Below are 15,670 nucleotides of genomic sequence, written 5' to 3' on the forward strand. Positions count from 1 at the left end.
TGGGTGACTGGAATTCGAGTGTATGAAAAGGGAGAGAAGGAAACATAGTAGGTGAATATGGATTGGGGGTAAGAAATGAAAGAGGAAGCCGTCTGGTAGAATTTTGCACAGAGCATAACTTAATCATAGCTAACACTTGGTTCAAGAATCATAAAAGAAGATTGTATACATGGAAGAATCCCGGAGATACTAAAAGGTATCAGATAGATTATATAATGGTAAATCAGAGATTTAGGAACCAGGTTTTCAATTGTAAGACATTTCCAGGGGCAGATGTGGACTCTGACCACAATCTATTGGTTATGAACTGCAGATTAAAATTGAAGAAACTGCAGAAAGGTGGGAATTTAAGGAGATGGGACCTGGATAAACTGAAAGAACCAGAGGTTGTACAGAGTTTCAGGGAGAGCATAAGGGAACAATTGACAGCAGTGGGGGAAGGAAGTACAGTAGAAGAAGAATGGGTAACTCTGAGGGAACTGTGTGCCGGACCGAGACTCGAATTCGGGACCTTTGCGTTTCGCGGGCAAGTGCTCTACCAACTGAGCTACCCAAGCATGACTCACGCCCCATCCTCACAGCCTTACTTCTGCCAGTACCTCGTCTCCTACCTTCCATACTTTACAGAAGCTCTCCTGCGAACCTTGCAGAACTAGCACTCCTGAAAGTTTTAATCTGCCTGGAAGTTTCATATCAGTGCACACTCCGCTGCAGAGTGAAAATCTCATTCTGGAAATATCCCCCAGGCTGTGGCTAAGCCATGTCTCCGCAATATCCTTTCTTTCAGGAGTGCCAGTTCTGCAAGGTTCGCAGGAGAGCTTCTGTAAAGTTTGGAAGGTAAGAGACGAGGTACTGGCAGAAGTAAGGCTGTGAGACGGGCCGTGAGTCGTGCTTGGGTAGCTCAGTTGGTAGAGCACTTGCCCGCGAAAGGCAAAGGTCCCGAGTTCGAGTCTCGGTCCGGCACACAGTTTTAATCTGCCAGGAAGTTTCATATCAGCGCACACTCCGCTGCAGAGTGAAAAATCTCATTCCACTTAAGTTATTTCTGAAATTGTAATCATTTGTTTATCTGTACATCTACATCACCTCTACCGATTTCTGCCCCATTTGAACAATTCCTTCATGGTACGTCCTCTCGTTTGTTAGTGTTCTAGAGAAAAAAAATTCTGGCTTTGCGCATGTGTTAACTAAAATGCAAGTAAACTTTACTGGAGGCATCATTCATTTGTGTTCCATGGATCCCATCAAGATAAATGACCTTCAGGGATGTGGAACGAGTCGAGGTATGCTTTAACAATAGACTAGGAAATCATAGATACTCAGTATCTATTAACAATAAACTACCGCTATACTACTTAATGTTAGTCAACCTTATAGCAGCTCTGCTTGATCACATTACAGTGTATGACGCATCGGTAAAGGCGCCCACCGGAGTGCTGTTCGGAGCCGTGTACCAGCTGGGTCACTACGACGAGTGCGTGTCGGTGCGGGCGGCGCAATACTGCCTGCCCGAGGTGCGTTTCAAACCCTCGGAACCGCAGCCACTGCCCGCAGACCCCTACACCCTCAACTTCGACCCCGAGGGCTCTGCATGGCTCAAGCTGCAGGTCAGTCACTCCACTTGTCTCACACTGTTATATTACGTGCGTCACGAGAATCGTTAGGTGGGGTTATTTCTTCATGTCAGGAAGCCTCGGATTGAGAAGAGGGGAGAGATGACATTTTGGTAAACGCGTATTTACATATATCAATCTCCAAATTTCGCATTAACTTTCGGAGAACAAAGAAGCCTGAAAATCGAGGCTCTCGAAAATAGCAGAGAATTCTAGAAAGTATAAGATATTTTAAATACAAGCATGTCGGATCCAGGGGGAGGGGTTGAGAGGAGAGGGGTGGAAGGCCTGTCATGGAGATCGTGACACCCCACCTCCCAAACAACATTTCACTAAAGGCATTTATATTTTTACATATACAGTAGAGCCCCGTAATTCGAGCGCCAGCATTTCGTGTATTTCTAGCTGATCTTAAGGAAATTAACATTTTACATAAAACTAGAGCAAAAACCCGTTTTCATACGTTCTCCGCATGTACGTTTTACACACTTTCGAATGTGTCACATTTTGAACTTCCTTTCAGCTTTCTATGTACAATACAGGTTAAACTGTCCCACTGAAGAGTAAGACAGAAATGCACAGACTGCTAATGCATTTCTACACTCCTGGAAATTGAAATAAGAACACCGTGAATTCATTGTCCCAGGAAGGGGAAACTTTATTGACACATTCCTGGGGTCAGATACATCACATGATCACACTGACAGAACCACAGGCACATAGACACAGGCAACAGAGCATGCACAATGTCGGCACTAGTACAGTGTATATCCACCTTTCGCAGCAATGCAGGCTGCTATTCTCCCATGGAGACGATCGTAGAGATGCTGGATGTAGTCCTGTGGAACGGCTTGCCATGCCATTTCCACCTGGCGCCTCAGTTGGACCAGCGTTCGTGCTGGACGTGCAGACCGCGTGAGACGACGCTTCATCCAGTCCCAAACATGCTCAATGGGGGACAGATCCGGAGATCTTGCTGGCCAGGGTAGTTGACTTACACTTTCTAGAGCACGTTGGGTGGCACGGGATACATGCGGACGTGCATTGTCCTGTTGGAACAGCAAGTTCCCTTGCCGGTCTAGGAATGGTAGAACGATGGGTTCGATGACGGTTTGGATGTACCGTGCACTATTCAGTGTCCCCTCGACGATCACCAGTGGTGTACGGCCAGTGTAGGAGATCGCTCCCCACACCATGATGCCGGGTGTTGGCCCTGTGTGCCTCGGTCGTATGCAGTCCTGATTGTGGCGCTCACCTGCACGGCGCCAAACACGCATACGACCATCATTGGCACCAAGGCAGAAGCGACTCTCATCGCTGAAGACGACACGTCTCCATTCGTCCCTCCATTCACGCCTGTCGCGACACCACTGGAGGCGGGCTGCACGATGTTGGGGCGTGAGCGGAAGACGGCCTAACGGTGTGCGGGACCGTAGCCCAGCTTCATGGAGACGGTTGCGAATGGTCCTCGCCGATACCCCAGGAGCAACAGTGTCCCTAATTTGCTGGGAAGTGGCGGTGCGGTCCCCTACGGCACTGCGTAGGATCCTACGGTCTTGGCGTGCATCCGTGCGTTGCTGCGGTCCGGTCCCAGGTCGACGGGCACGTGCACCTTCCGCCGACCACTGGCGACAACATCGATGTACTGTGGAGACCTCAGGCCCCACGTGTTGAGCAATTCGGCGGTACGTCCACCCGGCCTCCCACATGCCCACTATACGCCCTCGCTCAAAGTCCGTCAACTGCACATACGGTTCGCGTCCACGCTGTCGCGGCATGCTACCAGTGTTAAAGACTGCGATGGAGCTCCGTATGCCACGGCAAACTGGCTGACACTGACGGCGGCGGTGCACAAATGCAGCGCAGCTAGCGCCATTCGACGGCCAACACCGCGGTTCCTGGTGTGTCCGCTGTGCCGTGCGTGTGATCATTGCTTGTACAGCCCTCTCGCAGTGTCCGGAGCAAGTATGGTGGGTCTGACACACCGGTGTCAATGTGTTCTTTTTTCCATTTCCAGGAGTGTATTACAGATGGACAGGTTAGGTTTCGAGGAGTGCACTTGCTCTTTCTTCTTCGACTCTTCACTGACTGGAACCGCCTGACAATCAGTTGTACAATGCATACCATCCTTATTGTTACCCGTATTTTTGTGCCTACTCAGCAACAGTAGTCATTAAAATGCAGTATGACTAAGTAACATTACAGTACACATTTTACAACGTTGGCTGACCATTGTTGTATTACTGTAGTTGTTTGCGTAGAAATATCTGTACTGTAGTGAGCCCACCTGTGTCAGTTAATTTTAAAGTAGCGTATGTATGTACACTGTACTGAACGTATGTAACTGTGCGCTTATTGATGTTTTAAGTCACACATTACGAAGAGTGATAGGAGTAAGAGAAAATTTGTGTTGTTGAATGTGAAACAGAAGGCTTTTAAAAGACTAGACAAAAGAGAAACATTTTAAAAAAAAACTAGCTGCTGAGTATGGAGTCGGTGAAGTGACAGCTGGATGGTGTAGAAACAGAGACAAAATTGAGAAATTTTCGTCAAACAGGTGCTCTGTTTCGTCATTTGAACGGAAGTCAGTGATTGGTTTACTCAACGAAGACAAAAAGTAAATCCAATTTCAGGGCCTATTCTACAAGAAAAAGCTGTGTTTTTTTAGAAGAGAGTTACAGGAAGGTGTGGACGACTTTCCTTTAACTTCAGGATGGGTGGATAGGTGGGAGAAGCGATACGGCGTAAGGCAGCTTGAAATTTGCGGTGAAAAACTTTCTGCTGATTCTCAAACTGTTACACAATTTTGTGAGAAATTAAGAAAAATTATACGAGAAAAAAATCTTACTCCTGATGATCTATATAACTGTGATGAGACAGGGCTAAATTATAAAATGTTTCCATCTAAAACTCTAGCTCCAAAAGAAGAAAAGGGCGTCCTGAGCTACAAAAATCGAAAAGAGAGGTTAACAGTTCTCCTGATGCATAGAATGCAAGTGGAGACCATAAACTGAAGCTGCTGATAATAGGGAAGCCTGCTAAGCCTAGAGCTTTAAAAAATATCACTGCTTCTGCACTGTCTTTTACATATTTCCTCCAAAAATCTACTTGGATGGACAAAAATATTTTTAAGAATGATTTTTCGAGGATTTTGTTCTGGAGGCCGAAAGATAAGTAAAAAAGAAGTGCTTGCCTTCCAAGGCAATCTTAACGCTTGACGACGCTGGTTCACACCCTGATGAGAAAGAATTACAATATGACCATTTTCGTGCATTGTTCTTACCCCCTAATGCGACGAGTTTAATGCAGCCTAGGACCAAGGCATTTTACAATGCTTGAAGAAAAAGATCGTCGTTTGCTTCAGATGCTTCCACAAACATCAGAAGGTGAAGGAACCATTAAAAAAACTACGATCATGGACGTAGTTTAATTGCTAGCCGATTCATGGTCTGAAATAAAAGCGTGACACTAAAAAAAGTCTCGGAACCAGATTTTACAGAATGAAATCGATACCTACAGTACAGACGAAGATGACCTTCCCATTAGCAGAACTGACGAAAAAGCTTGCTGGATGTGAAAATGCGAATGCGAGTGATGTTTCAGAATGGATGAACAGTCCGAAGTGACCGATGCTGCAATTGTTGAAATGGTTAGTGAACCCATCGAAGAAAGTGACGACAAGGAATTGCCTGAAAAACCTGTACCAGTGATCACTCACTAGACATGGCATTGCATTATGTTGAGAAGCAAGTGGAAGCTACTCCATGACACCATTCTTCTTGGAAGATGGGGCGACATTGCTGCTAAAAATTTTAAAACAAAGGACTATGGACAATTTCTTTAAAATGTAAGTTATATTTTTGCAACTTGGAAATGTGTACCCATATATGTACATATAACAGGCATGTTGGTTGGTTGGTTGATTTGGGGGAGGGGACCAAATGGCGAGGTCATCAGTCCCATTGGATTAGGGAAGGAAATCGGCCATGCCCTGCCAAAGGAACCATCCTAGCATTTGCCTGATGCAATTTAGGGAAATCACAGAAACCTAAATCAGGATGGCTGAACACGGGTTTGAACTGTCATCCTCCTGATTGTGTGTCCAGTGTGCTAACCACTGCGCCATCTCACTCGGTAACAGACATGTACTATATTGTTTTTATTTACTTTTTAATCATTATTGTTCTCATTAAATATTTATTCATGATTTACCCATTGAGTAGTCTTAGTTCTGGGTAAAGTACTGACAATGGTGAGTGCTTACTTCAATTGTATAACATATTAGTGAACCCAACAATGCTTCACAATTGCTAAATGTTTGTGGGAATGGGAAATATGTCCTAATCTCCTTCCCCCCTTCTCCCTGTCCATCTCCTCTTCTCCCCTCTCTTTGCCCATCTCGGCCCCCACCATTCTCTTCTTCCACCTCCTCTCCCCCTTCTCTGTCAATCTCCTCCTTCCATCTCTATATGTCCATTTCCAAAGCCTCCCCTTCCTCTGCCCCTCCCCCTCCCTGTCCCTGACCTTGAATCTTGTGTATTGTTGTCATTAATAAAACCCTGATTGGGAACTAAAGTCACTTAAAATGAATAGGTAACTCAGTTGCAATCATTGGTATAAGGAGAATGAAATTTCTAATGCTCCTGGGTCTGTGATGGAAGAAGCTTCATTGACAGTATGTCGCATAGTTTTAATCTGTGAGAGGATAGGCATTTCCCATTTCTGGTGGTTCCCATCAGCCATTGCATCAAGTGTCAAATTAGTCTGTGGCTTGTATGGTGTACGAAGTTTTGAATGTTTTCCCCTTCTGTAGTAGTATTTTACTCATAAGCTGGTAAGCCATAAATAAATCTTTTACATTTTCTGTTAAAAATGACTCTCAGGAAGAAAATGAAACATTTCGTCACTGTGTATACAGTTTTTGTTCAAAATTATATGTAAGGAGAAAGAATAGGTATACATGAAATTTTTGCATACAACGTTTCCTGTTTATATAGTAATATTTATATACCGTACATGCTAAAACATATAGCATATGTCTGTGTGTACCTTTGTTAGAATATTGTATAAAAATTTGAAGAAAATTGGTCAAAAACTTTTTGAGATTTTTGGTAATGTTGTTACTCAGTGACTTATCTTCATGTATCAATATAGATAAGTTATGAATTTGCCAAAGTTTTTTGCCAGTAGTTCTGAAACCAATCCCTTGACACAGATAAGAAGTAATTTTATGAGGTACTACTTCTTGGAAGCTGTGCTCAATCAGTTTACCAAGCACTGTTGTAAACAAATTATTGTTATTCTAATAAAGCATTTAATAGGTTTTATTGTTATTATTTCTACAATCTTAGGCATCCATGACTTGTTAAGGGCTTGTTAAGAGTGTGGGAGGGGCCGGGGGGGGGGGGGGGATGAGAGATACCAAGGAGAGGGGTGGTCATTAATTAACTGTGACCCTCTCCAGAATCTAGCTCTGGATCCAAACCTGGTGCCAGTTATTCACATTTAAAGGTAAAGCTGTCCCCAGCATGAAGGCTGGTGTTGACACCACCGTGCCTTCTGGGTGTGGTTCTATTGGAGATGGTATGGCCCTGTCTTCTTCTGATGCTGGAGTTAGTTTACCCAGCCAGTTATAGGGGGACCTAAAGTTTTATCTGGGGTCCAAGAGATGGTGAAACTTGACGTTTTTCACATTAACAAACCATTGTCATGGGTGAAGTATTCTTAATTTATTTCAGGTTCATGAAAATGTTTGTAAAGTTTTTACAGTGACTGGAGCACATTTCTAAACAACATAGTAATTATTCTTTTCTGCTTGAATGAACCATTATGAAGGTGGGCTCATGCCAGAAACACCTCAGGACAGAAGTGGCAAAGTTGACTCTGCTGACTTGTAGGGTTCTACTTAACTATGATTAAAAATACATCTTGTGTAGAAAAGAATGGCATATTCCAGCAACTGTGCCATTTTATTTCAGGTAAAAGTGAACTAGTGTGAAAATGTTAGGTGCTTTACTTTCTATTTATATTACGTATTTTAGATGTGTGGCGTCGATAGGTCACATCGACCACATAAAGCATGATCTTTGAACTCTAACTGCACTGACAAGCTGCCATGTTAATGTTCCAGTCAGCCTTTGTACCTCGTACAGTGTACAAGCGTATCATTCTTTGTGCTGAAATATACATTTATGGGAACAGTTTGTTGTGTATATAGTTATCCATATTCCCGTTTCCCATATTGGTGACCCCAAAGTTTCTATGCCTTCCGCAACTTCTGCGCCATCTGTGTGGAATTAACAGGTTTTACATTCGACACCATGGCTGCCTAACCCAACATTTTATACGAGGATTTGGAGGTTCAGGCCACTCCAATTCCCTGCCAACGGTTGTTTCGCCACTAACAGACAGTGATTCATGATCTCCAACGAAGTTAACCTCAAACTTTGCAATTCTACAACAGCCAAGTGTTACGCCGTTACCTCAAACAATGGACTCAGGTTTTCTGTCACTGGACTGTGCACCCCAGCATGTGAAAGGTGAAGTGGATGATTTCCAAAATTGTGTAACGATCGATTGTTCGTGTAGTGTTCAAAGGGACCCAAATTTGCACACATGCTTTGATCCTCTACACCCGACAATTTTGGTTACAGTAGTGCCATGTGAAATGCCGCCATTCGTGCAAAACGCACACACGGTCAACTGCTATCAAGCTATGCCAGTTTTGCCTTCCTCACAATTTAATGATGGACATTTTTATACATCAAGTTTGCCAGGCTCAACCACCAGATCTGTTGCCCAGTTTCTTGACCACATGTGTTCGAGCACACCTGACGGCATTTCACAATCCATGAATGTTGTACCATAACAATGTGACTGCCAGCAGGTTTCACCAGTGATTTATGGTCCTACCACATGGGGTACATTTCCAAAATGCACAGAAAACTCTCGGTGTTGCCACACCAAGTACCAAACCACCCCTCACATACCCCCGCCACTCCCCCTCACTCGCAGGGTGCCTGATTCTGACCATACAGCCACTCGCTCCTTCCGCCGTACCGTCTGCATCTGCCGCACTGGCCTTCTGCGTCATTTCCGAGGTGGACAATAGAAGTACTGTGCCTTTAACCCCCGGTCCAGTTTACAGGCCTACCTCATGCGCCACTCATCCATTCGTTCTCACGGTACCGACTGTACCTGCTGTGTCGTGCTTCCATGACTCATCAGGGACATTGCAAACACCCGTTGTTTGGGACGTGTTTGCTAGTAATTACAGGACAGCCTATCCTACCACGGGACAGCAGGCCTTCCAATATACACTGAAGCCACCCTCGTCCCTCCCCCCCTCTCCCCTGGCCCTCTGCCGAAGCTACCTCCTTTATATGAGGAGAACCCCGTTTTAAGATTCATGCTTTTGGAGCACCTTTTCGAGTTACATCAGGTGACCGACGACAACACTAAATTTCTATGTCTCATCATGCACCTCCATGACCACTCAGATTTAATTTGTGACCTCCTCCTTTCGCCACCACTGCCGTCAAAATACAAGTTCATCAAGAAGACAATATTGGACCGACTCGGCTGCTTGATACAGGAATTAATAATCAAGATCCTGTAGGAGGAACACCTGGGGTACCGCACTCCGTCACAACTCTGACGCCACCTTCAGCTACTTGTGAGTGAACACACGATGCCGGACATTACCCTGTGGGTGGTATGGTGTGCCAAGTTACCTACCGACCTGCAGATACACCTGCTACTGCACTCCTTCAAGTCTATTGACTCTTGCCTTCGCATCGCAGATCAGCTGTATGCACTACTGCAACAAAAACAACCAGCACACCTCTCACCGCTGGTTGGCACTACACCACCTGTTTACTGGCTGTATGCAAGCAGAGGCAGAGATCGTTCTGCCTCCATGCCATCTACACCACCAGGCAGTACTCATCCTCTGTCCTCTCTTTCCGAGCACTCAAGAATCGCACACGTACCATACCTCCCGGTTTACATTCCGGAACAGATCAACGAGGACAAACCTCCTCCGCTGTCACAATCACCACTACCGCCACATCTGGCTCATCTGTACTGTTGGTACCACAAGGTTTTTGGGGATGAGGCCAAGAAGTGCAGATTACCTTGCCAGCACCCAAATGCCGACTGCAGGATCTAAAACACGCCGAGTCCTGTGGGAAACTTCACAGGTGTCCTCAAATATTGCACTCTGTCCTCTTGGCCGAGCTGTCATTCATATGTGACCGACATTTTGTCACGGCTTGTTTTCCTAGTTGACACAGGCACTGACGTGTCCATCACACCTACATCATTGGCTCCTCCTGTTTTTTCACCAATGAAGTCGCTTCTACGCACTGTCAACGCATCATCATTACAAACTGTTGGCTCTGCTAAAGTTATGGTGCATCTATCTCTTCTACATTTCCCCTGGACTTTTTACATTGCTGACGTTGACGAACCAATTCTCGGTATGGATATCTTGTCCCACTACAAACTCTCCCCAAACATAGTCCAAGGTTCAGTGCTACACCACCCTTCTGACACTCATATACCATACTCAGGCACTTACGCTCATCATTCCGTTTCTGTCACGACTTATGATTTGGTTCACCAGTGCTCCACCCTCGCGAACAAAATTGTGACCTGCGTCACTAATCTACTCTCAGCGTATGACGGAGCTCATCACGGCTCGTACCTCACTGCTGCAACTCCAGTACACAGTTCCTTCACCTGATCGACCTTCATCAGCAGACACCAGCATGGACACTCATCAGGTTAGTTCAAAAGCATTCACTGTGTGTGATGATTTGTGTTCAATGACCTCTGCACCACCCAAGCACGCACCCACTACGCGCAGTGCCTCGTGTTTCAAACGGTGTCTATAATAACATTCGCTCGTGCAGCATGACTATGACCACTACGCAGGCAGCTGCACCCCTTGTTGATAAACATTCCCCCTCTCCCGTGCACCAGCCGAGCAACTTGACGGCCATTGCTGTCCCTCGCGCTATGCCAGTGACTCTCTCGCCCACGCCGGTTGCCCGAGACAAGGTTAACAACAGACAGTCACTGCGCGCCCCATTCTGCTCCGTGCTGTGCACACAGCCAACCTCTACAAACAAGCACATGCCATGCTCACATAATAGGCATGTGACTTTCGTGCTGCCTTTTCCCACTTGCACTAACGGCTACGCCTCATCGCGCCCCACTCATCCCAAAACTTCACGTCAGGACGTTTCTTAGCCTCGTGTGTAGTTCTCAGTCTCTTCCATCACTGACAGAACGACCCACAAGATAATTATGACTGCCAGCCCTCCTACTGGGCACAAGGTTAGATGCCTCAATCCAATTAAGTTGTGCGCAGCCCGGCAGCAAATTAACGAACTTCTGGAGGCAGGCATTCTACAGCCATCAGACAGCAATTGGTCTTCACTGATTCACCTCGTCACTAAACACAATGGTTCTTTTAGAATGTGTGGTGATTTCAGATGCTTAAACGCTCATATTGTCATGGAAAATTACCCAATGCTGAACATAAACAATTTCACCCATATGTTATTGGGCGCCACAATCTTCAGTTTGATTGAGGGTAAACGTGTCTATCACCAGATTCCCATAGTGCCGGAAGACATTCCAAAGACTGCTATCATCAAGCCGCTTGGTTTGTTCCAATACAACTTCATGCCATTTGGGCTTAAAGAATGTGGCACAAACATGGCAACATTTCATTGACTCAGTCTTACAAGAGTTCGAGTTCTGCTTTGCATATCTGGATGACATCCTCATTTTAAGCAAGTCGACTGAGGACCACAAAGATCATGTATGCCAGGTCTTCCAGACCTTGAAGCCCAACAGTGTCAAAGTCAACAAAGATAAATTCCAATTGCGTCAGTCTTCTGTGACATTTTTGGGTTACACTGTCTCCGCGGACGGAATACAGCTTCCCAAATCCCGCGTGCAGGCTATCACGTCATTGCCACCCCTGGCTACGTACAAAGAACTTTGGCATTTCCTGGGAACTAACAATTGCTACTGCCGACATCTACCTTCTGCCGCTGCCGTGCAGGCCAAGTGATGGACTCGCTGTCCGGCAAACAGACTTTGGGCCTTAAGCCAGTCCGTTGGACTGAACCTATGCTAGAGGCCTTAAGGGCTCTAAAGACAGTGTTAGCTCACGCCATTGTATTCGCCCACCCTGATCCATCTGCCAAGTTGTTCATCACTACACAGGCCAGTGACATTGCGGATGGGGCAGTATTACAACAATGCAAAGGTGACACAGTTTCACCCCTTCATTTCTCCTCTAAAAAACTGTCTACAGCACAGAAGAAATATTCTGCTTTTGCTAGAGAACTTCTGGCGATCTCTGAAGCTATCAAACACTCGCCCTGACATCGAGGGCCGTTCTTTCTTCATCCTTACTGACCATAAACCACTGGCAGATGTCTTCTGTAACCCTCCCGAGGACCCACCCCCATGGCGTTTCTACCACTTCGACCTGGTCTCTGAATTTACTATGGACGTACACTACATCAAAGGCATGGAAGACATCCCTGCTGATTTCTTTTCGTGGATCAATACTGTCTCATGCATCGTCGATTTATCTGACCTTGCCGCTCTCCAGGCCTCTGACAAGGAATCTCAAGCTCTCCTCATGGATCCTCAGACATTGATTGTGTTTACCAAAGCCAAGTTCCCTGTCGTTCTGGATGAAGCATGGTGCGACTCTTCTACCGGCACTCTACAGCGGTGGCTCCCTCCCACATTGTGCCGACAAGCCTTCAACACCTTGCGTAACCTCGCCCCCCCTGGCGTTCGCGCCACCACACGCCTCATCACTGAGTGTTTTGTTTGGAAAAATGTTAAGCAGGAGTGTCAAACCTGAGCATACAGTTGCATTTCCTGCCAACACAACTAAAATTGGGTGCCTCACCTCTCCCCCCCCTTGGCAAGTTTGACATTCTGCAAGGACGTTTCCGTCGTGTACATATTGACCTTATCGGCCCTCTGCCACTGTCAGAGAGCCCACATGTCTCGTTGGGTGGAAGCTGTTCCTTTACCCAACATCACAGCAGAAACCGTGCCCAAGGGATTTGTCTCATCATGGATCGCTAGGATCGGTTGCCTGTCCACCATCACCACTGACCAGTGGCGACAGTTGGAGTCTGCACTTTTCACGATTCTATGTAACCTTTGCAGTATCAAAAAAATTCATACAACAGCCTACCACCCACAAAGCAACGGTTTAGTGGAACGATGGCACTGCATTATATGATCACACAAAACTGGAGACTAATGAGACTGTTCATACACATAACACAAGGAACAGAAAACAACTGCGGTGCTTTCCACGTAGACTTAAGAGTTTTGACAAAGGACCCAAATACTCTAGCAATACAAGCAATGCCAAGGGAATTACAAGACCTCAAAACTGAGAAAATGTTCCCCCACAGTTCTAAAAAAGTTTCTGATACAAGGAGAATTTTATAGTGTAGCTGACTACATTAGCAAACAGTGATCAAAAGTTTATCCTGTGAGTGATAAATCTCACACATCATAAAAAGACCTAGCAACAGATATCAGTGATAAAGAAATTAACTATAATTAGGAACCACTGATGTAAAATATAAGCTAAATACAACTCATAAAATTATTATTTTTTTGTATGTATCATGTATCATAAGTCAGTTTTTACTGTGTAATATGGTGAATATACTGCATCGTAAGTCATTGTGTACAATGTAATATTATATATATATATATATATATAGAGGGAAACATTCCACGTGGGAAAAATATATTTAAAAAGAAAGATGTGAGACTTACCAAACAAAAGCGCTGGCAGGTCGATAGACACACAAACAAACACAAACATACACACAAAATTCTAGCTTTCGCAACCAACGGTTGCCTCATCAGGAAAGAGGGAAGGAGAGGGAAAGACAAACGGATTTCGGTTTTAAGGGAGAGGGTAAGGAGTCATTCCAATCCCGGGAGCGGAAAGACTTACCTTAGGGGGAAAAAAGGACAGGTATACACTCACACACACACACATATCCATCCGCATATACACAGACACAAGCAGACATTTGTAAAGGCAAAGAGTTTGGGCAGAGATGTCAGTCGGGACGGAAGTACAGAGGCAAAGATGATGTTGAAAGACAGGTGAGGTATGAGCGGCGGCAGATTGAAATTAGAAATTAGCGGAGATTGAGGCCTGGCGGATAGCGAGAAGAGAGGATATGCTGAAGGGCAAGTTCCCGTCTCCGGAGTTCTGACAGGTTGGTGTTAGTGGGAAGTATCCAGATAACCCGGACGGTGTAACACTGTGCCAAGATGTGCTGGCTGTGCACCAAGGCATGTTTAGCCACAGGGTGATCCTCATTACCAACAAACACTGTCTGCCTGTGTCCATTCATGTGAATGGACAGTTTGTTGCTGGTCATTCCCACATAGAACGCTTCACAGTGTAGGCAGGTCAGTTGGTAAATCACGTGGGTGCTTTCACAAATGGCTCTGCCTTTAATCGTGTACACCTTCTGGGTTACAGGACTGGAATAGGTGGTGGTGGGAGGGTGCATGGGACAGGTTTTACACCGGGGGCAGTTACAGGGGTAGGAGCCAGAGGGTAGGGAAGGTGGTTTGGGGATTTCATATGGATGAACTAAGAGGTTACGAAGGTTAGGTGGACGGCGGAAAGACACTCTTGGTGGAGTGGGGAGGATTTCATGAAGGATGGATCTCATTTCAGGGCAGGATTTGAGGAAGTCGTATCCCTGCTGGAGAGCCACATTCAGAATCTGATCCAGTCCCGGAAAGTATCCTGTCACAAGTGGGACACTTTTGGGGTTCTTCTGTGGAAGGTTCCGGGTTTGAGGAGATGAGGAAGTGGCTCTGGTTATTTGCTTCTGTACCAGGTCGGGAGGGTAGTTACGGGATGCAAAAGCTGTTTTCAGGTTGTTGGTGTAATGGTTCAAGGATTCCGGACTGGAGCAGATTCGTTTGCCACGAAGACCTAGGCTGTAGGGAAGGGACCGTTTGATGTGGAATGGGTGGCAGCTGTCATAATGGAGGTACTGTTGCTTGTTGGTGGGTTTGATGTGGACGGACATGTGAAGCTGGCCATTGGACAGGTGGAGGTCAACGTCAAGGAAAGTGGCATGGGATTTAGAGTAGGACCAGGTGAATCTGATGGAACCAAAGGAGTTGAGGTTGGAGAGGAAATTCTGGAGTTCTTCTTCACTGTGAGTCCAGATCATGAAAATGTCATCAATAAATCTGTACCAAACTTTTGGTTGGCAGGCCTGGGTAACCAAGAAGGCTTCCTCTAAGCGACCCATGAATAGGTTGGCGTACGAGGGGGCCATCCTGGTACCCATGGCTGTTCCCTTTAATTGTTGGTATGTCTGGCCTTCAAAAGTGAAGAAGAAGCTACTTGAACCATTACACCAACAACCTGAAAACAGCTTTTGCATCCCGTAACTACCCTCCCGACCTGGTACAGAAGCAAATAACCAGAGCCACTTCCTCATCTCCTCAAACCCGGAACCTTCCACAGAAGAACCCCAAAAGTGCCCCACTTGTGACAGGATACTTTCCGGGACTGGATCAGATTCTGAATGTGGCTCTCCAGCAGGGATACGACTTCCTCAAATCCTGCCCTGAAATGAGATCCATCCTTCATGAAATCCTCCCCACTCCACCAAGAGTGTCTTTCCGCCATCCACCTGACCTTCGTAACCTCTCAGTTCATCCCTATGAAATCCCCAAACCACCTTCCCTACCCTCTGGCTCCTACCCCTGTAACCGCCCCCGGTGTAAAACCTGTCCCATGCACCCTCCAACCACCACCTATTCCAGTCCTGTAACCCGGAAGGTGTACACGATCAAAGGCAGAGCCATTTGTGAAAGCACCCACGTGGTTTACCAACTGACCTGCCTACACTGTGAAGCGTTCTATGTGGGAATGACCAGCAACAAACTGTCCATTCGCATGAATGGACACAGGCAGACAGTGTTTGTTGGTAATGAGGATCACCCTGTGG

The 15,670-nt window shown here is 45.9% G+C and overlaps 1 protein-coding gene across 1 annotated transcript in view; it reads left to right on the forward strand.

The window, feature by feature from the left end:
• The window catches only part of LOC126162355 (nose resistant to fluoxetine protein 6-like), a 170,557-nt gene that overhangs the window by 62,909 nt on the left and 91,978 nt on the right, over nt 1-15,670 (forward strand). Inside the window, exon 3 of the mRNA XM_049918809.1 lies at nt 1,402-1,607. Coding sequence (XP_049774766.1) covers nt 1,402-1,607 — 206 coding nt within the window. The remainder of the gene's footprint in view (nt 1-1,401; nt 1,608-15,670) is intronic.

This window comes from Schistocerca cancellata, chromosome 2 (assembly GCF_023864275.1).
Source record: "Schistocerca cancellata isolate TAMUIC-IGC-003103 chromosome 2, iqSchCanc2.1, whole genome shotgun sequence".
Lineage (NCBI taxonomy): Eukaryota > Metazoa > Arthropoda > Insecta > Orthoptera > Acrididae > Schistocerca > Schistocerca cancellata.